Genomic DNA, 26,389 nt, shown 5'->3' with positions numbered 1-26,389 from the left:
GAGTACCATTGACTTCTATATATAGTGCGCCCCTGCTGGACACTCCATAGGAATTACAGTGTATGTAATGTAATGTAATGTAATGCACTGTACTGTTGTGACTTTATGAATACATTTATGGAATACTTTGGGGAGCAAGTGTCCTTGCTCCCCAAAGTATCCCATAAATGTATTCAATGAATACATTTGCAGGGCACCGAGCAGGGAGGGAGAGAGGTGCCATCTACCTCCCCCCCCCCTTGCTCGGTGCTGGGAACATATACAAAGCACTACTCCCCCATTATCTACAGATAATGGGGGAGTAGTACCTTTTGCTATCCCTATCACCGCCCGCGCCGCCGCCGCTCACACAGGGGCTGCTATTCATCGCGCCGCTGATTCCCCGCCGCCCGCGCCGCTCCTAACTACCCGCCCGCTCGCTCGCCCGCCCCGTTCCTGGCCGCCGCTCTCTGCTCATGCCGGCCGTGTCAGCCCACCCCCACCCCGGCCGGGAGCACGGCGCTTCCAGCGATTTTTTTTTTCTTTCAATTCAACTGGTGTCAGAAAGTTATACAAGAGTAAATTACAAATATATATAACTTTCTGACACCAGTTGATTTGAAAGAAAAAAAAAATCGTTGGACAACCCCTTTAAGGTAATAGGTAATTCAAGGATTGAGGGATAGTTAGAGATGATAGCTTTGGAAAGCTTAAAGGAGTTGGCCACTTTATAGTAAAATTGTTTTGTTTGTAGTATAAGTTAGTGTATTCAAATTACTTACTGACAGCAGCTCCCTGTGTACCTCATAGAGCTAAAATCAGACTCCCCTCCTCCAGGCTTGGCTGCTCTGCTCTGTGGTGATTCTGTCCATAAGATGGCCGACATGGAGGAGCATGTGACCATGCCCTACCCCCAGTGTCCTCCAAAGGCATATACAGACTCAGTGGTGGACAATGGGGGGCGGGGCATGGTCACATGCTCCCCCATGTCTTATGGACAGACTCACCACAGAGCAGGGCAGCACAGCCTGGAGGGGGGGATCTGATTTAAACTCTATGAGGTATACAGGGAGCTGCTGTCAGTATTACTAATATTGTTTACTAACAGTCCCTTCCCCAAACCTGCCATTTATAATATGTGTATCCTTTTTTGTGGTAGAGGGGCATTTGGACCTCTGTCCCCCCATACAAACACATACACACACAGGCTCGCACCAGGTTCCAGGTACAACCTAAGGCTCTGCATCACCACATGACTATACCCCTGCGAGAGGAATGGTAGTGGGGTGTTGAGATTACAAACATATTACATATGATAATATATAGTAAGTGTAGATATAAAGGGATGTACAGTAATGAAACAAAAACCCTGTCCTTTGCCTGTATATGAAACAGCCCTTCCCATGCTCTCTGCAGATTATGTCATTGTCTTCCCTCAGTGCACTGTTCAGCTTCAGCGGCTGTTTGGGGAATAGAGGTTTTAATTCGCAGAGATCACATTACCCTCATTTTAGCTTTGGTGGCATAAAACTGATATGCAAGAACAATAGAGACAAAAGGAACAACTGTTTCTGTCGCCTGCCAGGCGTTGTGACTTTGGTCATATGCGCATTGTGCCTGTGTCCTAGGTATCTGGTTCTCTATATATTGTATATGTCCTAATACCAGAAAAATAGGGCTTGCATCACAAAAATATTAAAGGGGGAATTTTAGCTGTGCAGGTTAACAATAGAAATATTAGGTTATGACAACTGTGTATAGGTGCAGAACATATAAGAAACTTACTGTTCTTAAAGGGAAGCTGTAATACTGAACATGGTGTCTTATCTGGCAGCGTCATTATATAGAGCAGGAGATGCTGAGCAGATTGATATAAATTTTGGTGGGGAAATTTTCTGTAAAAAATGTAGTTTATTGATCTAGGTGTCTGCTTCTTCTGGATTTTGGTGTCCTGTAGGCTGTCTGCTCAGCTTCTACTGCTCTAGTCTAGAACATGATAATGGCAGATTTGACAATATTTTTATTGTGACAGGCTCCCTTTAAGTGACAGTCCCCCTAATATAAATAGAACCTTTTTTGCCTTGTAAGTTTTTTACCCGTGTACAGGATGTTATTACAACAAAGTATAATTAAATGGTAACTAACCAAAAGAATAAGAAGGAAATTACATGTGGCTAAGGGTGGGATAAAAATGGGAAAAAAACCCCAGAAAGAATAAAACTATATTTACCTGCCCCTAGCCGCTGCAGCTGAAAAGGTGATGTTTCTGGCCCCTGGTCCTTTTAACTACTTCCTGGTTCCTGATAATCCACTTTACAGGAACTTCCCTCTCAGCCAATCACTGGCCTTGGTGGTGTCCCGCCTCAGTCAATGACTGGCTAAGCAGGGCAGTTCATCAGGAAGTAACCAAGAGGACCAGCAGCCAGTGTTAGTGTGTTGGCTGCAGGGGATCAGGGTAGGTGAGTACTGGTTATTTTTACTTCACCCTCAGCCACATATACATTTTTTATTCCTGAATAATCCATTTAAGCTCTTTAAAGGTCTTTAGTTTCAATTTCTATTTGCTTCTTGGACAGTTGGGTGACAATCAATATGCTTTCCATTAACATTGCAATATGGGGTACCCCAACTTTTCTAGGTTCAATCATTACATATCTGCCTTCTTATGCATCAAGTAGTAAACAAGATTTTAATTTTTTCTTTGCAAGGGAGAGAAATACGATGGGCGCAGAGCTGATGTATGGAGCTGTGGAGTGATCCTGTTTGCACTTCTCGTGGTATGTCTCTATTTTGTAATTATAAGAACTGAATAATAGATATATGGTTACAGGTTGTGTATATTTATTATTAGTTGCATTATATTGTGTGATAATTGTATTGAGGTGGGTTAAGTATAGGGGCAGGACACAACCACTGGCTTTACTGTATCTTTGATGGTGGTTCCTATGGAAATGTAGATGTCATGAAGTCTGCAATAGATAGCTACTAGGGTGTATAGGTTACGCTGCAGTAGTGACTCATGGTACTCTTCTATGACTCAATAGTAATCAATGAAAAATTTTACACAATAGGCATATAAGTATCAACTGTAAGAAAAAAAATCTGTGCCTTTTGACTCTCTTATTGTGTAGCCCTGGCTGTATTCTTCCAAATCATTCTTATCACATATTTATCAGCTTTGTGTTGTTGGGGGTAAAATACAAAGCTTCTTTCTAGATGCTGACTTATTCAGATCAAATTCATAAATGGCTTATCCCAAAGTAACTAGTCTACCTCAAGGCATAAAAATATAGTGAGAGAGCTGGAAAAAAAGGGGCCAAGGTTAGACCTGCACAGCAATATGGAAGTGAGGTGTATTAGGGTTAGTCAAGTTCAGGCCATAGTCCAAGCATGGCAAGTCTAAGACTATGACAAAGTTCACTGTGTATAGAGAGCAGACGTAATTCCAGAGCAACAAAGAAAGAAATTATTCACACGACCAAAGTCAGATGTGTTACCACTGTCATTTAGAAGGAAAAGTAAACAATATGTTAAAAGTATGTTAAAATGGCTGTATTTTGCAAATTCAGGTTGTTAATAATGAGCATGTCCATTCATTAATAATGAGCACGGCCTTCACTCTATACAGTGTGTGCAATGCCGGACAATTTCCCATTGGCTTCAATTGAGCACATTATTAAAATTACGGCCGTATTTTACATATTTTTGAGCCCGTCCCATTGACTTCAGTGCACATTATGTTTTAAAAATGACGGTCGTAATTAGGGGTCCCGATCAGTTTTCCTGACAGATGGGTGAATAATAATTATCACATCGCCCCCTTTCCCATTTTATAAATAAGAATATGTAAAAAAAGAATCAGAATTGTCTGATTTATTAAATAATAACATAATTGTTCCGACATGTTAAACAACATAAATGGAAAGAGGGAAAAAAAAACTGTATTTATATTTCAGATTTAAAAAAATAATAAAAAGTGATAAAAAATTCCTACTTACCCCAATATGATACCAATAAAAAACATGGAAAATTACCAGCATTATGGCTCTTAGCTGGCAAGGAGAAACACTGCTTCATTGTTACCTGGACATCAATGCATCAATGACCTTTGCACACTCCGTACAGAATAATGTCTGTAAGTAATTTAAGGGGAACCAGTCAGCGCGATTGTGCTGATATGGTTCCCAGCTGCACCCCAAAGATCTACTGTGCAGCTCGCCGAGCATACCAGCCACACCTGCAGCGGTAGCTTTATACCGGGGTAAAAGTATCTGTATTCCGGCGTGCGAGGCAAGTTTGCAATTTATATTAAAGAAACTAAACGCAAGAAGTCCTGTCAATAAAACAAGGACTGGGACTTCCTGTGTTTGGTCTCTTTTTTCAACCAGCACAAGACTGAAAATCTGCCTTCAGGAGACCTGGATTTCTGGTAAGTATAGCTTTGTTTTACAGCATGATAACGACATAAAACCTTACTGATGTAAATTGCAAACTTGCTTTATATCACATATACTGTTGATTTAGATTTTGAAAGTAATAACTGCAGTGACACTTTAGGCTCGTACAACTAATAAACTAATAAACATCCTTTTTATTTATCACCTGCTTTTGTAAAATTTGTCCTTTTTTAAAAAAAAATCTTTTTACACATTGTTTTATTTTTCGCTCAAAATTACTGAATGGCCATATTTACATTTTATTTTACTACGTGTGACCCTATCCTAAACATGATTTAAATTTTTCGATGTCATCTTATAATAAAAAACTGACTACTAAGCTCGCAATAGATTGACACCTCCTGTTCTGTAGAGATCACATTTTGGCAGACATCTTATTGTCATGACATTGAACGGTTACATCTCTATTATAAAGCTGGGGGCAGATAACACAGGATCCAATGTTGGCAATAGGTGATGGTCACAGCTCACCTCACCTCTGTGCATAATACCTTCTGCATCGGTTACAGAGCATGCCCACAACATTGTTATATAGAAGTTAATACTGTTTTCTGAGCCTTTAATGTCCATATAGCTGCTGTAAATTAAATCCCTGAACTGCTGTTAATAATTGTCAGCACTTTTCGGTTCATCTCACCACTGTATTAATCAGATTCTTGGAAGTAGAAATCCAGCTGCTATAGATCGAAGCTGACTGTTCAATCGTATTGTTTGCATTATCATAATGATTATTATTCGGAAGGACTAGTAAATGATTTCATAACAGCCATCATAACGCCTATTGTATCTACCTAGTGAAGCAATGTAAGGTGGCTGGCAATACGCACAGGCCAACACAGATATCCAACTGAGAAGCCTTAATAGAAATATTTACTTGGACTTTGATGACATGGAAGTCGGACATCTTGGATTATAGTGACTTCAGCTTTGCAAAACTTTTGCCTTTCACAGCACAATAAGCTCAGCAGCCCTAGAGAGTCATGAATGCTTAATAACATGACTTTCTTTATTTAATATAACAGCCATTCAGTATATTATTGTCTATGAGTGTTACGTAGATATTATGTGAATGTATTAGTATCTATCATGAATTCTTGTTTTGCAGGGAGCATTGCCCTTTGATGATGATAACTTGCGCCAGCTGCTAGAGAAGGTGAAACGTGGTGTATTTCACATGCCACATTTTATTCCACCAGACTGTCAGAACCTGCTGAGAGGCATGATTGAGGTGGAACCGGACAAACGCCTGAGTGTGAGTAAATCCATCTTTCCATGCATGGTGTTAGCAGTCACATTTTGGTGCCTGTCTGTGTATGTGGTGTTTTATTGATACAGCAGTCTATAAAATGTGTCTGTTATCTTTGCTCAGTATGAGATCTGTAGTCTATGGGCACGCGCTTTTTTGGTGGGCCGTTGTTTGGTGGCCAAATAACATCTGTTCTTTCTAAATAGCGGACGGTACTTTAAATTTATGGTCATTATTTGGCTGCAAAAGGAAGGTTGTCCAATAAAACAGCTGTCAAACAGCCAAAAGAGACGTTGTGTGGTTGTGGCCTATGGTATGTTTTTACATCATAGGTCTAGGTTCACACTATATGAAAATGTATATAAAAAGTAACAGATGTTATTTGCGAAATTGTTATTTTGCGGCTATTCTCATGAAAGATGGCTGTCATTTTAAATAGTGTGAACCTAGACCTAAAATGAGGGCAAAATGCAATGCACATGCAATTTTGACGAACAGACCGTAATTTAAGAAATATAAAGTGCTCCATTAAAGTCAATGGGTAATCGGCATCAGTGCATAAACCATAAGGAAAAATGGCTGTAAAATAATGACCATGCCCTTTACGGACGTAATTTTGAAAACATCAAAATTACGGCTGTCCAAAAATACGGCCTCAAAAACATTGTGTCCTTATGCTTTAGACTATGTTTACACGCTGTACAAACAATGGCCGTTCTGCCGTGAATGGCCGTTGTTTAACGCTACCTTCGGCCAAAATGAATCATCATGATCAGTCAATTAGGTTGTATGTAACATTAAACAACGTCTGGTCACGGCAGAAAGGCTGTTGTTTGTACAACATGTGAATATAGGCTTAAAGTGACACTGTCACCAACTTTTTGCATTATGATTTCTCTATACAGGGTAAAGGGTAAATTTAGCAGTTTTCATACCTTATATTATATCATACGTCATGGTGCTTGTTCAAGTAAAAAGTGATATGTTATCATCTATGGATTGTGCTACCTAGGCAGGGCTTGTAGGCCCCGCCCCTCCCTAATGTCATCGGTGCATAGGCCTGTCCCCCTCGGCCGACCTAGAGGGGATGGGGCCTAGACCTTTAGGCCAGCCCGTTCCAATAGCCGTTAGAGGGTCGGGGCCTAGACGGCTATGACATCACTGAGGGTCGGGTTTCTACAGTGCTGCTGTGGGTGGGGCTTAGTGGCACAATGGTTAAGAAGCCCTGCCCAGGTGGAAAATCCGCAGGTGATAAAAGATCACTTTTAACTGATGTATGATATAAAGTAAGGTATGAAAATTGAAAAATTTACCCTTTGTACCTGTGTAGAGTCATAATGCAAAAAGGGGGTGACAGTATAAAAATGTTTTTGATTTTGTTTTTCTAAAAAAAATAGAATTTTCATGTTACTGCATCCTAAGCATTATATATATTTTTTTTATTGCAGATTAAGTCATAAGCTGTATGTTCTATTAGGAATACCCCATTTATTTGCAATAGCCCAACCGTGTTCAGTACTGGTCTGGTCATTAAAGAGTCTGAGGGGCTCACACTGAAACAATAAACACAATAGGTGCCCCCTTGCTGCTGTGTGAAGCCCATCCAGCTTATATTACCTACAGTGACCCCTTTTTGTAAAATGTATATTAAATTAAAGTTTTAGAAAGTAAGAAACATCTGCAGCCTGCTGATATGTTCTTACCTTTTTCTCAGGGCCGTGTTTGCGGACTTTGTAGTTTATTCCATATGCTAATAAGGTGGTTTGGTTCACTGGGGGCAGAACTACCACCCTTAGTGCACTGATCCACCTCAGCTGGCTGAACCCTTCTGATTAATATTCACTAGTGATGTCACTACAGAGCGCCTGGGTAAATATTCATTTAAAGGGGCGGGCTGACTGGGGCGGATCGGTGCAAAATGGCTCTTTAGCATATGGACTAAATTACAGAGTACAAGAAAACAGTTAAGTAGCTTACCTTCATCCTCAGCGCATCATGTGCTATAGGCACAGATTAGCTGGTTAGATGCTTCTAACCTACTGATAGTGTCCCTTTTAGCCTTATTGAATCTGTTTAATAAATAGGTTAACCCTCTGTTTTTTGTCTTGCAGCTAGATCAGATCCAGAAGCATTCGTGGTATCTGTAAGTAACAGTCTATTTTTTTGCTATTTCTTTTGTGACAGACACAGTTGTAAATGCCTATGCAATATTCAGAGACCGTTCATAACAGCTATGAAGAAAATGATACCACATTAGTGGATAAACACTGCAGATCACATATATCACTATACATAGGTTGCTGCCCATTATACACAGTACTGATCCCATGTTACTGCTCTGTATTTGTTATCTAACTGTATCTCAGCTGTGCTGCACGTTCTAGGCAGCTGGTAGGTAACTTTACATTATACAAAGTTCATCTTGTGTAGCCAAATGAAGCAGGCCAGCTGTTATAAAACTACAATTCCCTTTTGTCACGGCCGCGGCGGCGGCCCGTGTTCCGGGCCGCCGCCGCGACCTCCTCCTGCCCCATGCAGCCGCCGGGGTCCTTGTGCAGGGACCCGGCGCTGCTGCTAGTTCGGCCCCTGGGGGCGCCTCACCTCTCCTCCGCTCCTGTCTCCGTCTGTGCCGGCCGGCGCGCGCGTCCCCACCTCCTAGGGCGCGCGCGCGCGCCGGCTGTCTCAGATTTAAAGGGCCAGTCCGCCCCTAATTGGTGTTGCACACAATCACTCCCTATAAATTCCAATCCTGCCCCACTACAGGTGTTGGAGCCTCTACATGCTTCCCATAGCGTTTGGCCCAGCTCCCTGTTGTTCCTGACCTTAGTCCTTGTCCCTTGTTCCTGTCTTCAGTCCTTGTCCCTAGTCCTTGCCCGCTGCCTTCCCATTGTTCCTGAGTCCTGTCCGCCACCTGCGAACACGTCTACAGTCCTCTGCCTGCACTATCTCCTGCCTACTGCTCCTGCCACGCCTCGCCTGCCGTCACTAGCAACCAAGCCAGGGGTAGCGACCTGGGGGTCGCCTTCCGCAGCAAGTCCATCCCGCCTTGCGGCGGGCTCTGGTGAAAACCAGCGGCCCCTTAGACTCCGCTCCCTGGTGAGGTTAGTGCCATCGCTAGTGACGGTCCAGTGGATCCACTACTCCAGGCGTTACAGTAGGCCCCAACCATGGATCCCGGAGAGGTGCCTGATATCCGCGAAGTAGCCCGAGTGGTCGCCCTACAGGCGCAACAAATCCAGAAACAGTCGCAGCAGATCCAGCAACTCACTGCCGCCTTACAGCAGCATACTACAGCCCAGCGCACACCACCTCCTGCTGCTTTTTCTACACTTTGACTGGCTCTCCCAAGCAAATACTCTGGTGACTCCAAGTTGTGCAGAGGATTCCTGACTCAGTGCACTATGCATATTGAACTTCTAAGCAGTCAGTTTGCCACCGAGCGCTCTAAAGTGGCTTTCATCATCAGCCTATTGGAGGGTAGAGCTCTGGCCTGGGCCACGCCGCTGTGGGACCGAGATGACCCTGCTGCTGCCAATCTCCGAACCTTCCTAGTCGAATTTCGCTCCGTCTTTGAGGAACCTGCCCGTGCCTCTTCAGCTGAAACTGCCCTCCTCAACCTCTCTCAAGGGAGCTCCTCTGTTGGTGACTACGCCATCCAGTTCCGCACCCTGGCGGCAGAATTAGATTGGAATGAGGCCGCTCTAATAGCCACCTTCAAGAAGGGCCTGTCCAGTCGGGTGAGAGACGTGCTTTCCGCCCGAGACCTACCTACCTCCCTGAACGAACTCATCCTACTGGCCACCAGGGTCGATACTCGTTTTTCTGAGAGAGAGGAGGAGGTCTGGCATGAACGGCGACTAAGCCTGTCCCGTCGCCATCACCAGCTGGCGCCGGTCTTCCAGAATCCTGACGTTCTGGTGTCCCAGTCGACTCCTGAGATTCCTATGCAGGTGGAACGGGCTCACCTGACGCCTGATGAAAGAATTGTTCCTGTCTTCAGTCCTTGTCCCTAGTCCTTGCCCGCTGCCTTCCCATTGTTCCTGAGTCCTGTCCGCCACCTGCGAGCACGTCTACAGTCCTCTGCCTGCACTATCTCCTGCCTACTGCTCCTGCCACGCCTCGCCTGCCGTCACTAGCAACCAAGCCAGGGGTAGCGACCTGGGGGTCGCCTGCCGCAGCAAGTCCATCCCACCTTGCGGCGGGCTCTGGTGAAAACCAGCGGCCCCTTAGACTCCGCTCCCTGGTGAGGTTAGTGCCATCGCTAGTGACGGTCCAGTGGATCCACTACTCCAGGCGTTACACCTTTAGCTTCACCTGTCCAGGCATGATGGGAGTTGTAGTTTTGCAAAGCTGGAGGGCTGGAAGTTTAACACCTGTGATATAGAGCACCAGCTAATAAAGATCACAATCAATATTAGAGGCCGCCTTTGCCCGATATGTTACTGTAGTGGGAACATAGACTAAGGCTGGGTTCACACGTAACAGATCCGCAGCGGATTTCTTGCTGCAAATTCACAGCGAGATCCGCTGGGGATCCCTGCCCTGTACATGGGCAGACAAACTCGAAGCAGGATGGACATCCCGCTGAGAGTTTGTCAGCAGCCCACCCCGTTAACCCCCTGATGCTGGAGCGTATACTTCACCTGCTATTCGTTCCGGCTTGCTTCGGGGCTCCCAGTGTCTTCACGTCCCGCTCAGCCAATCAGTGCGCTGTGGCGGGGCAGCGCACTCATTGGCCGAGCGGGACGTGCCGGGAACCCCCGAAGCAAGCCGGAGCGGGGAGAAGGTGATGTATACACTCCGGCATCAGGGGGTTAACGGGGTGGGCTGCTGACATACTCATAGCGGGATGTCCATCCTGCTTCGAGTTTGTCTGCCCATAGGGTGTACAGGGAAGGGATCTGCAGTGGGTCTCGCTGCGAATTCTCAGCGAGAAAAATGCTCTGGATCCGTTATCTGTGAACCCACCCTTAGGGTACATTCACACTGACCGACTTACCTCGTAGCAGATCTCGCTGTAAAACTTGCAGCGAGATTTCCACTGTGAGTTTTGCAGCGAGATCCGCTACGAGGTAAGGTCCTGGCAAGTGCATACATACTGGCAGCGGTCTGAAACAGGAACTGTCCTGAGCAGATGTTTTCTATGATGATTTGCTGCTGCTCTGGTCAGTTCCTGTCTCGGACAGAGATGTCAGCAGAGAACAGAGTGTCAGACTGGAAAGAAAACACAATTTCCTGCAGGACATCAAGCAGCTGATAAGTATGGGAAGACTTGCGATTTTTAAATAGAAGTACATTTCAAATCTATGTAACTTTCTGAAACCAGTTGATTTGAAAGAAAGTTTTTTTGCCAGAGTTCCCCTTTAATTTTCAATAGTAGTAAATAACAGGGGTCTTTCTAACTTAGGGTAGAAGACGCTATTAGTGAGTGATATATACACATAGTGAGACCCCCTGAACTTCCCCTATGACTTATGTTGACATTTCAGGTAAAGGACCAGGGGAGATGGCAATTGCTACCTTTACTACACAGGAGGACATAGACATTTTGGGCCCCTTTCTCATTCCAACAATAGAATATAAGTTTGGTGGAGACTGTTTTTCAGGATGATAATATATCTTGCCAAAGAATGAAATGTGTTAAAACATTTTGTCAGAAAAGACATAACAGCTCAATGATATGGCCATCAAACAGTCCAGATCTAATTGAAAATTTATGATAAGAATAAAAAAATTTGGAACCAGCTTGATATAGAATATGGTTTATGGTGAGCCAGCCTCAAAGAATTCAGGTCATCATAACAACTCAAGTAGGAGCAACAAAGGGCTAGCAGGGTTTTTATTTTATTTTTATTTTTTTGCTGATGATTCCATATTTTTTCCCTCTCCTAACATATAAAACAGTGCCATCGCTGCGCAGCTTTCATACATTGTATTTTGTCATAGCTTAGATTTTTTAAGTGCTGCGGAATCTGTTGGCGCTATACAAATAAATATATTTATTATTATTAATATTACTGCATTTACATCAAACAAAAAATGGGGTGACCATCCTTTAAGTGTGATAATTCCATAAATTTTGCCAGGGATTGTATTAATGATGAACCCTTAGGCCCAGTGTCGGACTGGGGTACTTTGGGCCCACCAGGGAATATTTTATTCTAGAGGCCCACCCTACATACACCAGATATATCCAGCGCCAAACCTTTCACATTTCTATAGTGACTTTGCACAGTGCTATGTATGTAAACGGCAATGCTCGCTCACTGTTAGTAACTGGTCAGACACTCTATGCCAAGGATGGGGAACCTTCTGCCTTTCAGCTGTTGCAAAACTACAATTCGCATCATGCCTGGACAGCCGAAGGCTGTCCAGACATGATGGGAGTTATAGTTTTGCAACTGCTGGAGGGTCGAAGGTTCCCCATCCCTGCTCTATGCAAACGGCACAGCGGTCCACTTAAGTTTCTTGAAAGGTGAAGTCCCATGAAACTAACTGGGGGATTATATGTTATCCTGAAGCTCTTAAAAAGGGATGCAGACCTCCTGCTCAGGGGCCCACCAATGGGATTCCCCTGCACCCCTGCTTAGACCATGTTCCCACTTTGGAAACATATCGGCAAGGAAAACCATCTTGTTTATAGACAGCTGCTAATACTGATCATGATATTTATTAGCGCCCTTCTATATAACAAGACGGCCACCTTTGCCCGATATGTTGCCAAAGTGGGAACATAGCCTTAACATGTTCTATATTTTTAACTAGAAGAATAGGGCAACACTTGCAGCCTCATGGTGCCAAAAATGCCTATAAACAATAATAGATTTTAATCTGATCACATCTATAAAACCATAATCCCCTCGTGAAGAATGAAAAGACACAAAGCTATTTCCTAAGCTTTCTAAATACTTCACTTATTATAAGAAATCACATTGGTTAAAGTGAATTACACCAATTATAAAATGATTGAAATAATAGTAATTCACAATGTGGATGCTTAATTAGGTCCATATGTACAAAGTCCCATCGGCTGTCTGGCAGTTTTAGGGACTTGGCACAATGGAAGCTCAAGAGACCATGATAAATCGTGGCCAAGCACACAGCTGTCTAACCTTATCCATGTTAACCCTTTTAGTGCCATTTAGGAAACGGGGCTGGCACTGCAGAGGTTTAAGGCTTACTATGTGCAAGTCAGAGAATTCATCTTTTTTCTATGACAAGTGGTTACAGGCTCCTTTACAATGGAGCTTCTCTTTTGCAGTAAGATAAACTTGTCTCTAGGACATGTCAAAAGTGACAAGGGCATTTTGAAGAGAATGTATCCTAGATTTTCTTTTACTGATTAGAGTCAGATACTAAACGTTGTTCTTTTATTCTAATCTGTTTCTGTTTTGTAACTGTAATGGGTTTTTTTTATTTTACTCTTTGTACATTATTATGGGGGCTGCCATCATCACAGACAGAACAGGAAGTCTCTGCTTAGTTTTTGCTCCAGTGGTGAGAATGAACACTGAAAGATTTCAGGATTACTGTATTTTACAGTATAGATAGAAATTGAAAATTAGAAAAAAAAGTCACCAATTTTTTTTTTCTTTTTATGACACATTCTCTTTAAAGGTTGGTACAAATTTTGGCAGGAGAACCTTCATTGATCAATGATGGTACATTCTAGCTCTAAGTTAATGCTTCTAATACTGTATTAGGAAAAGACCCTAATAATCGCTCCTCCTGCATTGCTACATTGAAACCAATAGTTATTAAAGAGAACCAATCACGGCAAAAATTCACCTAAAGATAAGGAAACGTGCTGGCACATCACCCAGCACGTTTTCCAAACATCCCCCTGTACCCTCCGTGCCCCCCTCCATCAGTCAGTAATCTTACTTAGAAGAACTCCCACGCTGTATGTAAATTTCCGGCAAGTAGTCACGGTGGGCGAAATTAGTCACGGTGGGCGGAATTAGTCACCGGTCCTGGGCGTCTGGAATCGCTGTAATCATGGCCAGAGGGGTGTGATTGAAAGGTCTGCGATCAATACTCGTGATGCGGCGCTTGCGTTCGTCTTCCGCCGTACTGTGCATGCGCGGACTCCAGAAGATGTTGGCGCTGCGTGCGGATGACGTTGGCGCTCCGCTCACGTGGAACGCAAGCACCGTGTCACGTGGATGAAACGCAGACCTTTCAATCACGCCCCTCTGGACGTAATTACAGCGATTCCAGACGCCTAGGACCGGTGACTGATTCTGCCCACCGTGACTAATTCCCCCCACCGTGACTACTTGGCGGAAATTTACATACAGCGCAGGAGTTTTTCTAAGTAAGATTAGTGACTTATGGAGGGAAGCACGGAGGGTACAGGGGGATGTTTGGGAAACGTGCTGGGTGATGTGCCAGCACGTTTCCTTATCTTTAGGTGGATTTTTGCAGTGATTGGTTCCCTTTAAGAGTCCATGTCTTCTCTCATATTCCTTTTCATTTTACCTATACTGCATTTATATGTACTATCCCAAACTGTTGTCCAAAGCCCTAACCATGGCACCATATCACTGACCTCTTTACAACTAAAAGATATGACCACATTGAAGTTTATCAAGATCATATTTAATAGCCTTCTTTCCACCACTTGGCCCTCATATTTCTTCACAATAAAAAAAAAGTATTGCAAAAATAATCTGCAAAAGAGCCTTCTATAATAATGGTCCATTCTGTGAGCAGTATGAAACATATCTGACATTATTGTTGACCACATCACTGCGTGACAATCACACTGAAAAGCTCAGCCAGTACATGCTTAGTTCGAGCTAAAACCACATGATAACCTTTCAAGTGCATACATATGACTGGCTGCATTATCATATTTCCAGTTGACGTGAGTCTTTTAGGTTTACATTCAGAGCATGCGTGTGGCCCCTATAGGCCAGAGGGGGAAGAAGAAGGAAGCCTGGACAAGATGGTGGACTGGCAGAGCAATGATTGTGGTCCAGCCGCCGTGAGTGTTGGTGTAAGCTATATACCAGTGGCTTCCTCATGCAGAGCTGTGTGCAGGATACCCTTGTTAAGAATATGGAAATGGGCTCAGAGGGCATACAGAGGTACAATAGGCTCCCATACAATAGGCTCTTTGCAATTTAGGGGTTCTATGGAGCCATGAGGATGCATGAGCCCTATACCGTGTTTATGTCAATGGATCATTATACCTGTCAATATTGTTAAATTAGCTGCAGAGCACAAAAATAAGGAATACAGAAGCTTGTAGGTCAACTAAGAATTGTTAAAAAAAAAAAAAGTAAAATGTAAATGATCTGTAAGCCATGCTGATGAAAATGGGACTTAGCGTAAACTGGATAAATAAATGATAATTTAATTACCACAAAATAATACTGGATCCCCAGAGAACACAATAAGAGGATTGCCTTATTTCAGAATCATTATCTTATTATTATGTTCATATTACTTGTGTTCATGTTGGCGTTTCTCACTAGGGATGGTGCGTAAAGCTTTTTCCTAAAACAGACTATGACATTGTTTTAATAAAGTTTTGCTGATAAAAAACAAATGATGCTTTTAGCTATAGCATTACCACCATTGTAGCCATAGTATAAAGCACTTAAAGGGGTTGTGTCCCAAAGTAAAGTAGTTCTATACTGACACATTATGTAAAAAGAATGTGCAAGCACTAAGACCCCGCTCACACTACGGAATTGATGGCGAGATTCTGTGCCGAACCCCTCCCAAATCCTGCCTTCAATCTGTTTGAATGGGAAGGCTCAAGAATTGAACAGGGCCTAATCCCTGTGCTGCTTTGTTTGGGCCGGGCCAATGGGTAAGGCCCACCAGGCATCCACTAGGTTGGGTCACTCATGCTCAGTTCAATCACAATCCCCTAATCTGTCCCATTAGCACTAGCAGTTGGTTTTCACTTTACATGCAAGCAAGGGGGGTTGTGGTAAATTATCTTCACTGTTGCATGGCAACAGCAGGGTCATAGTTCAAAGAGGAAACCAGGAAGTGAATAGATCCATGCGGAATAAAAATGGTACAGAGATGTAAGTTACTCTACTAAAAATGGCACACTTGTTCTCCTTTACATATATGTACACATCAGATTTTACCTTCATTGCTTCATGACACAACCCCCTCAAGAGCATACCTCACTACCAAAGAACATGGTTGAGTTAGAGGATAGCAGAACAGCACTGAATGTCGGTGCAGATGGATGTTTTCACAGACTAAAAGAGCTTACCAGAAGGATTTGTATTTGAAAACATCCAGTTATTTGGCAAATTCCAATAATACAACACATTTCAACTACAATACAACTATGCAACTTCCTGTTATTTGAAAAGGGAATCTTCAGAGCCTTGGAATTTGCCAATTTTGAAGTGTGGTTGTTTCCGTTGAGTTTTTTGTGTCTGTGAGAGTATCCATCTGCCCCACCATTCAGCGCTGCTCTTCTATCCTCTTTGTACAGATGACACAAAATGGAAATTCTGGGATAAATTAGTAATGTCATAAAAATAAAAAATGTTACAATCATATATAAATACTTTAAGGGGAACCGCTGCAAATCATTGCTGCACCAGGTGTAGGTCAGTGTACTACTAAGTTTTTGTGCAACCACGCTGCTTGGGCAACAATTTGTGACTTCTCCCTGGTCTGAGCCTGGCACATCAGTTATGGGAGCATGGCATAAAGAGGGCACAGGTATATATTTAGATTTCAGTAGGGGTGCATGGACAGCTCAGGAGCAGCTCTACATGAATCCAATGCAGTAGGTCAATAATGCAAAATGAAATCCTGTCTTCTGGGGGGCCATAAGGGACATAACGGGTTTTAACGAGAAAAATCCAATATGTTTTAAGGTTAAGCAATTTACTATGATAGTGCCTCTTGATTCTGACCTTTAGACTACATGACGTACACCACACATACAGTACTAGTACAGTGTTGCACCTTGTACAAGTGGTCACATACGCTACAGAGGATGTATTGCACTTCATATACTGTTTGACATTTGGTGTTATTAGTGTATGCCTGCAAATGTTTGGGAACAGAGAAACTTACAGCATGGCCATCTGTTCTGGCCACATTTATAGAAACCTGTGTATCACATTCACAAGGCATTTGGTGAGCTGGATTTTATATTGTTCATCTCATTGAAGGTTATGTCCACCTTTAGGCACTACGTAAGCTATGTAATAATCCCAGCCATTGTTGCATATTTGCAACAACGGCCGTGATTGCTACATAGCTCATGTAGTGCTGCAGCTAAGGGAATCCCGGACGGAGTGTATACACTCTGGCCAGGATCCCTAGCGGTGCCGCAAGAAACTGATATTTCAGTTTTCTGCAGCCGCTATTCATTGAATAGCAGCCGCAGAAAAGCCTGGCAGTTCTCACGCTCCATTGTGAGCAGCGGATAATTGGGATGCAGGCAAAGATCATCCGGACGATACTGAAGTACCGGCCGGGATGATCTTCTCAGACACCGGCCGTTCCGTGACCTGGCCGGGTCATGGAACGGCCAATGTATTACAAAGTGGGAACATAGCCTTAGGATGCATTCAAACGTACTGGATCTGCAGCAGATTTGATGACGTTGATTTGAAGTTGCAGATTGAAAGCAAATTTGCAGCTCTAAATTTGTGCCATCAAATCTGCTGCAGATCCTGTACGTGTAAACACATCCTTACAGTATAATTTTCTTAACAGTTAGTTTTACTTTGGATAAATGTTGACATGTTATATTGACATGTAAAGGTTTTGGAACAAAAAAAGTGATTTCAAAGGAATATTACTGCTATAGGCCCGTTCAAACTGAGCAAAAACAGCGGAATCCCGCTGTGCTCAGTGTCCTGCAGTGAGTGAATGAGAGGGCGCGTGCGCGTCTGCTCCCGACACTCTCCGCTCAAAGAAATGTCACTTCTTTGAGTGGAGAGGGGAGGAAGCGGATGCTTGCACGCCCTCTCATTCACTCACTGCAGGACACTGAGCGCGGCGGGATTACGCGGCGGAGAGCGCAATATTCTGTTGGTTTTGCTCAGTGTGAACTGGGCCATACTGTCCATAGTCTTAGATTGCATAAAAAAAACTATAAAAAAAAACTACTGTATTTTATGCCTTATTTGACGCACCTCTGAACTAAAACAGGGAATACAAATAATCTATTGCATTGAGAGGGTTAATGAATGTACAGTATACCCACACATACACAGCTCTACTGCATGCACAATACACACCCAGTTCTGCTGCATCGTACACACTCAGCTACATCATACACATTTAGCTCTGCTGCATCATACACACACAAAGCTGTCATTCATTAACATACCCACAGACAAACAGTCATACTATACCAATATATACACACGCCTCTGCTACAGACAGACAGACAGAAATTTAATACAGATTTATTGTCCCTACTTACAATACTGTATCTTTATTGAGCCCTATTTACAGTCATGTGACTGTGACATCACTGAAGGTCCTGCGGGTCCTTCAGTTCCTGTTGTAAGTTGCTATAGGACTTTACATTTAAGAATCTGAATGTAATACACATAACATCAGATTCCTCTCTGGCAGGAGGAGGGGGGAGACAGTTCACCCAGCAGTCAGACGCAGGCACTTTTTAGCAAGATATTTTCTTGCCAAAAAGTGTGACTTATAAAACAAAAAATACAACAAATAAAAGGAAGAAGAAATGTAAAACTAACATGCTACTGCTCATGTGTGGTGTTGAACTGTTTCCTACATCAAACTTCTGCCGACCCCTATCCTGGCTTCATCCAGTTTACAGCCATATTTTACTATTCTGCATATCAGTAATTTGTATTTAATTTTGCCTCACAGTGATATCATTTAAGCTTTGTCTATGGAAAAACATTCATATAGAGTTATTGCAGTTAATAGGATCATCTGCAGTCATTGTTGGTAAGCCCTGGACTAACGCAAATAGGCCGAACACTACACACTACAGGCATACCCTTAGAATCCGCTGTTTCAGTCTTAATATATTTCTATTGCATTAAGCCCCATTAATAAAGAAATCAACAATGTAATGATGTGCCTGTCTGCAGATGTAACCCTTAAATGACTCCTTACTACTGACAGACTCACATCAGCCCATCATCTGCCTTGAAACAGACCACTAACATGATTTCCTCTTTATTATGATACAGACTAGAGGGCTAATGACTCGGCTATAGTAGACATAAAAAAACTTAAGATCCTCACCCCATACATCAACCAGCCTTGACATCATGCTTATCCCACAGCAGTACAATTCATGTATGTGCATAATTCATTAGTTGCTACTTTAAGACTGGACTTAATACCACTAAAATCAATATCCATATTCCCTGATCTCTCCTCTCAAAGTGATATTATTTGTGCTAGAGTCCAGCTCTGTATCACACAGGGATCTGTCAGCCATGGTGACATGAAAGCATTACTATATTACTCCATATTCAGCCACAAGCAAGGATTTTCAGTAAAATCAATCCCCTCCACTGTCTAAATTTTCATACCTTCTAAATGGATTTTCCATCTTTGGATGACTTTAGTATAACAGTTTCTATTGGAGCTTTTTTTTCACTCCTAATTAATTTTTTTTTTGTAATTTTTAGCCATGGACAGATGTGTCAAAAATGTGTTGGCAAAGACTTCAAAAGAGAAGGATTTAGGGTTAGTGATTTCTGACAACCTTGAAATGAGTCACCAGTGCAACCAGACCGTAGGGAAAGATAATGGTAAGCTGAACTATACAGCTAGTAGAGATGAGCGAATTTGCGGAAGTTCGGGTTCGTCTGAACCTGAACTATCGGCTTCTGATTCCTGCTGCCTGCAGCCTCCGTGAACAGGGTGGATACAGCCTAAGGACCGCCTGGAAAACTGGGATACAGCCTATGCCAATGTCTGTATCCCAGTTTTCCAGGCGGTCCGTAAGGCTGTATCCACCCTGTTCACGGAGGCTGCAGACAGCGTGAATCAGAAGCCGATAGTTCAGGTTCAGACGAACCCGAACTTCAGCCAATTCGCTCATCTCTAATAGCTAGAGGTATAACCAGTAGGAAGAGGGAGATTGTGATCCTTTTGTATAGAGCTCTGGTGAGGCCACATACCGTGTCCAGTTCGGAAGACCTCAACTACAAAACATATTAATAAAATAGAATGGGTCCAAAGATGATCTACAAAACTGTAAAAATCAGGAAAGACTTAAGTCACCAGCTGGGTGTCAAAGGAAGAGAGAAGCTGCACAACCCACTCACAACTGTAGTAGAGAGCTTCTCCTGCTATACTCAGTCAGTTCCCACATCAAAGTGCTGTACAGGAAATGTACAGCATAGAGCAGCTCCTGCTACAATGGAGGCAGGGCTGTACTTCCTTGTTAAGCAGTTGCTCAGTACTACAATCCCCAGAATGCTCTGCTTTCTCCCAGCCATTTATCACAGTACTTCTGCCCTGCCTACACAAAGCTGATAGAGAACATCTCATCTCACTGCAGACCACTTCATAGTCAGTAAGGCTACTGCACCTGCTGCATTTACTCTCTGTCTGCTCTTTCTGTAGCTTTGTTTATCACAAGACAACATGGTGCAGTCATATCTCATTCTCCCTAAATGCCCCAATAAAGATGTATGTGTATCTGTGTATATGGCAGGATATGGTAACTTTTGCTGTAAAGGCCGGCCAGAGAATGGTGGGAGGAGAGAGGAAGCATATTTCCAAATTTCTGTATCAAGAGTTTACATTGGTTCTAGATGTGGATTCTGTGCAGAATCATATTGAGTGGTTTGAAAGACTATTCCAAAACTGCTTTGATAAGGAATTAACAAAGATTTTTTTGCCAAAAAAATAGTGTGGGATTAAAAAGGATTTTTGACAAGGATTTTTAAATTTAAATTCCTAAGGGAATTTTACTCATCCATTAGTGTGAATATACCCTTAGGCTACATTCTGATGTTCCATGGATGCTCCATATATACAGACTTCGGAACTCCTGTTATCATCATTTATTATGATGCCGTGAGCTCCAACATGTTGTGTCAGTACAGTAGCGCAAATATTTAAACAGTTTGGCTGATTATGAATGATGATGATCCCGGGAGTTCCAAAATCGATCTGTAGTACATCATCCATATATACGGACCGTGCAAAGAACGTGAGAATGAGGCCTAAGTATTTCATTTCTCTGCATCGCCACCACATGGGAAGCTAACGGTGGTATTGCACGGTCCGATGGGGGCCCGATGATACCTGTAAACGAGCAGCAATCTGCTAGATTGTCGCTCGTTTACTGGGCCTATTACACGGCCCGATAAACGTTTAACAAGGGCTGCAAGAACAGCGTTACCGATGTCCCTGCAGCCCTTGTTTAAACTATATACTTTACCTATCCACGCTCCAGGGCTGCTCCTGCAGTCCACTTCTCCACAGGTCCCGCGCATTCTAGCTTCAGAGTGGCCTGTCAGCTGACAGGCCGCTCAGCCAATCAAAGGCCGGGGCCGCGGCGGCCTGTGATTGACCAAGCTGACAGGCCGCTCTGAAGCCAGAGCGAGCGGGACTCGGGGAGAAGACCACAGGAGCAGCCCTGGAACGTGGATAGGTAATGTATATCTTCAGTTGCCGGCCGCGCACCGCTATTACACGTAGCAGTGCGCGGTCGGCGCCCGACGAAAATAGGTCAGAACCTATATCAACGATCAGCCGATAATCGTTGTCATCGGCTGATTGTTGCATTTATTACATGGAGCGATAATTGGCCGAATTAGGCCGATTCGGCCGATTATCGTTCCGTGTAATAGTACCCTAAGAATGGGCTGTCTGTGTAATGCATCACAGGACAGGTCCTCCCTTGCTCCATACTCTGGCCTGGATTTGAGGAATCTGAGAGGACCCCCCTCTGAAGATTTCCTTGATAGGGTTTAAGAGATTGTTTTTCTTAGCTGGACAACCCTTTAACACAACCGCTTTGAACGTGACAATTTCCTACTTTTTAACAGGAGTGACTAAGTAGCTAAATTATTATCAGTATTATTAATAGAGATGAGCGAACTGTTCAGACTTTTGGTCGATCGCGATGCCTATTATCCCAGGTGCATAGTTGCGATCCCGGGAATATGCGGTTAGGATATTCCAGGGAATCGATCTTGAATTCCCTGGAATACCCTGGCCGCATATACCCGGGAGCGCAACTATGCACCCGGGATCACAGGCATCACGATTAAGCGCAGATGCCGTCGGACCGAAAGTCCGTTGGTCCGCGCAACTCCAATTATTATGTTACTATAAAATAAAAATCAGGGACAATATTACATACATGTTGAAATGAAGAGACCATCACACGCCTATACTGAGTTACAGTTTTGTGCTCTGATTTAAGGACTGACTCGACTAAGAAGGTGGTGTAAGTGGTTTAATTCAACCATTATGTTTTATTATTTTCCAATAAAGACCTTGTGTGCTTCTCAGCGACTTATTGCTACAATAACACACATGTGTAATAATTAGGGGACTGAACGATTCCGGCATTGAGCAGTGTTACAAACCTGATCAAGCTGTGTAATTACTGGTCAATAATCACTGACCCTCAGATCTAACATGACAAAGCTTCTCTCATTGGGCAACCAGCTTTGAATATTATTGGCTTTGAATGAGTTATTGGAGATTGCAGGTAATTTCCTATGTTGTCAGAAGATTGCAGTTATTAGGATTTAGTTTTTCACATGCATAAAGTCTAAAAAGAATTGCTGGAAAAACCTGGCAATCAGAACTGAAGGATATTGCTTTGAGTCATGCATGGTCATACCTTTTACCCTTTCAAACCTTTCAGCTGATGGAGAACAATGGCCGTGTTGAAAACGTCCTTCACAATGAACAGAAACTACATTATTTCGCAATAATTACGTGCTTCTGCTGCCTGCATCCCAATACATTATATACAATAGGAACGTGATGGATGGACGTGAACCGCCCCATGCTTCCATTTTACCATGACGTCTGAAATTCTTTTACCTATTTAAGTTTTATATACCATTTATGTACTTTATTAACCTCTAAAGACCAATAAATTATAGACAACGTTTGGTCATCAAGGCATGTGCCTATCCTCCGTCCACTAGTTTATCACAAGGCTAGCTTCCAAAATTGGGGACAAACTAAATATTGGGGAACATTTTAAAATTTATTCTTGATGAATGTAACATACTTAAATCAAGTTGCAGTAATAGAATAGATTTTTATATGTTTAATGCAATAAAACTGGGATACAACAGTGATGGTATACCAGTTGGTTATACCCCATACACAATAGAAAAATTCATTTGAGCCCTCCAATTTTGATAAGTCTGTGGGACATGTATGTGCTTCAGTAGATTGATAGCACCAGTATAAGACAATAGCAGCTCCCTGTGGACTGACCTCAGGTCACAGAGTATGCTCAGTAATTCTTTACATTCATCTCAATGGGACAGGTCCTGTCTATTGTCATCTATAAGAGAAACAGATCACTGATCTCAGGGAAACTAGCCAAGGATAACACTGCCAGCTGCTGGTTAAAGCGCTCAATGCAGTGAAATCCTAGGTGCATTGCCTCTGGGGAACATGAATATGCGAAAAAAAGAGCCTGTAGAGCCTCATCTAAGAGTCTCGAAACACAAGACTAGCCAGATATTCCGGCGGGAAGGACCCAGCCAAGGGGTGGCTCCTGTAGGAAAACCACCAAAACCACCATATTAAGTGGCCCTATCAGTCAATGTAATGACAAGGAAAAAAACAAGGCCAGGTATCCATCCACAGACAGCTGTTTCAGGGTGTTGACCCTCATCAGTGTGGAGCAGGATTCTGGCTAGGTGGGAGCAATGCCTAGTAGAGCAATACGGGAAACAGATCTCAGGGAGACCAGCCAAAGATAACACTGCCAGCTGCTGGTTAAAGTGCTCAATGCAGTGAAATCCATATTGTCATCTATGTTCGTGAGGAGTAGAGTTAAAATTAAAACCTCATACATATGGATCAATAAAGGATTCACTTTTTTTTTTACTTATCATTGTATCAATTACATTAGTTTAACCCTTTAATGACCGAGGTAATTGGTGCCTGGGTCAAATTAATGCTATGTTCCTCCCTGCCTTCTAAGAACCATAGCGCTTTTATTTTTCCACCTACAAGGCTGGTTGGGATGTCTTTTTTTGCACCATAATCTCTAGTTTTTATTAGTATTATATTGGTGTAAAAGAAAAATTTTGATCGTTTTTTATATAAAAAATTTTCTGATGTATTTTAAAAAAATAATCAGCATATTTTTATTTTTATAATTGGCTAGGAGTAGAGATGAGCGAACCTCGAGCATGCTCGAGTCCATCCGAACCCGGATGGACTCCTAGCGGTGGCTGCTGAAGTTGGATAAAGCCCTAAGGCTATGTGGAAATCATGGATATAGTCATTGGCTGTATCCATGTTTTCCAGACAACGTTAGAGCTTTATCCAACTTCAGCAGCCCCAGCTAATCAAATGCCGATCGTTCGGGTTCAGATGGACTCGAACCCGAACCCGGTTCGCTCATCTCTAGCTAGGAGGTTTTTTTTAACTTTTATTGGGGGGGGGGGGGGGGGTTATAAGGTTTTTTAAAATACTTTTAAAAACTTTTTTTAGTTACACTTTTTTAACACTTTTATTTCTAAGTTAAAAATGCAATCATTATATTGCATATACTGATCTATGCTATGCTATCTACAGAACACTGATTCGACAGGATAGAGGGATAGTAAGTGTCTTAGCCCTGCCTGTCAGTACAAGTGATCAGGAACCAATGGCTGTGGGGGTCCCAATCAGTCAGTGACAGGTGCTTAACCTGTCACTGACTTCCTTAAATGTCGCGATTGCGATAGATCACAACGTTTAGGAGGTTAATGACAGGCAGATACTGTCCCGCAGCTGCCTGTCATTATCCTCGTCTCCGAGATACTGATGTGTGCAGGGCCGCTCTCACTGCAGTGGTCCCACACACACATCTAAAGCCCCTTACAGTCAGAAATGTATATATATGGTCCTGCTGCATGGGACATCTGCAGCAGGAACGTATATATATGTACTGCTGACATGAAGAGGTTAATAAGGGTTTTCCTGCTCTGCACTAAACAGAACCAATCCTGTTTTCAGTACTTTAATGGGACCCCCTCAATCGTGTGCACAGAGAGCAGGGGGTTACTATGACTGATCAAAACTCTATGACATATCAAACTAATTTTTTAAGTGAGACATTTTAACCCCTTAGCGTCCCATGACATATCTGATACATCATGGTGACGCGGGGGGAGTTCAGAGATCTGCAGCCGGGGAGCGCCTCTATTAGCCGCAATGGCTAATTAAGCATCTAAATGCAGCTGTCAAACCTGACAGCTGCATTCAGATACTTATCTCCGTGCATCCCTGGTGTCTAGTGGGACAGATCTCTGCCCCACAATGCGATCGCGGTGGGGAGATCCGTTCCTTTGGCCAGGTCGGGACTCAGCGTCACAATGACGCTGATCCCGGCTCGGCAATACATTGCTATGGCCTGCATCAGGCCAAAGCAATGTATCACCGATCTAATGGATCTTTGCTGTGTATATACACAACATTGATCTCTATGAGAGAGAGAGATCAGTGCTGTGTATATACAAGTCCCCCAGAGGGACTTCTAGTTAAAGTAAAAAAAAAAAAAAGTAAAAATGTTTTTTTTATTAATAAAAATCCCCTCCCCTAATAAAAGTCCAAATCACCCCCCTTTTCCCATTTTATAAATAAATAAATAAACAAATAAATAAACATGTTTGGTATCGACGCATGCGTGATCGCCCGAACTATTAAATTATCACATTCCTGATCTCGCACGGTAAACAGCGTAAGCGCAAAAAAATTCCAAAGTGCAAAATTGCACATTTTTGGTCGCATCAAATCCAGAAAAAATGTAATGAAAAGTTATCAAAAAGTAGTATATGTGCAATCAAGGTACTGATAGAAAGTACATATCATGGCGCAAAAAATGACACTTCACAGAGCCCCATAGACCAAACGATAAAAGCGTTATAAGGCTGGGAATAGAGCGATTTTAAACACATTTAGTTTATTTTAAAAATCATTTTTTAAAAGCCATCAAATAATATAAAAGTTGCACAAGTTACATATCTTTGTAATCGGACTGATGTGAGGAATATATATACTATGTCAGTTTTAAAATAGGGCAAACGGCGTAAACACAAACTCCCTGAAATGAAAACAAATTCCTTTTTTTTCAATTTGACAGTGCAAATAATATATTTTTTTTTTTGCAGCATATTTTGAAAAAATGCAGACGCTAAGGCCTTTTAAACATAAAGTGGAAAAAGCAAAAGCGCAAAAACGAAAATGGGCTTTGACCTTAAGGGGTTAATAAAGACCACTAAATGTGGTCTATATACTCAGGCCCACTATGTTACTCTAGTTTGCCAGTTTGGTTATATTTAGGCTATTTTCCAACTAAAAGAGGTTTATAATTTATACTTGACCATTGTTTTGTAATATCTGCATTCCCTTTGACTTTGACTTAACCTTTGCATAACTTTTGGGCCTATTCTTAATGACATACAAGTATGGTTATGTATATACCTTAAAAAGAGTGCAAATTCAACACACAAGATTAATGAAAAGAGAAAAACTGACAGATTATAGTGTGACTCCTGCGTACCAA

At 42.6% G+C, this 26,389-nt stretch overlaps 1 protein-coding gene across 3 annotated transcripts in view; it reads left to right on the top strand.

The window, feature by feature from the left end:
* The window catches only part of BRSK1 (BR serine/threonine kinase 1), a 227,696-nt gene that overhangs the window by 179,399 nt on the left and 21,908 nt on the right, over positions 1-26,389 (top strand). For all 3 annotated transcript variants that reach the window (XM_069947613.1, XM_069947612.1, XM_069947611.1), the window contains exons 7-9: positions 2,688-2,756; positions 5,542-5,688; positions 7,794-7,825. In XM_069947613.1, coding sequence (XP_069803714.1) covers positions 2,688-2,756; positions 5,542-5,688; positions 7,794-7,825 — 248 coding nt within the window. The remainder of the gene's footprint in view (positions 1-2,687; positions 2,757-5,541; positions 5,689-7,793; positions 7,826-26,389) is intronic.

Source organism: Dendropsophus ebraccatus, chromosome 12, assembly GCF_027789765.1.
Source record: "Dendropsophus ebraccatus isolate aDenEbr1 chromosome 12, aDenEbr1.pat, whole genome shotgun sequence".
NCBI lineage: Eukaryota > Metazoa > Chordata > Amphibia > Anura > Hylidae > Dendropsophus > Dendropsophus ebraccatus.
The sequence above is the reverse complement of the archived record's forward strand: the minus strand, read 5'-3'. Positions and strand labels throughout refer to the sequence as shown.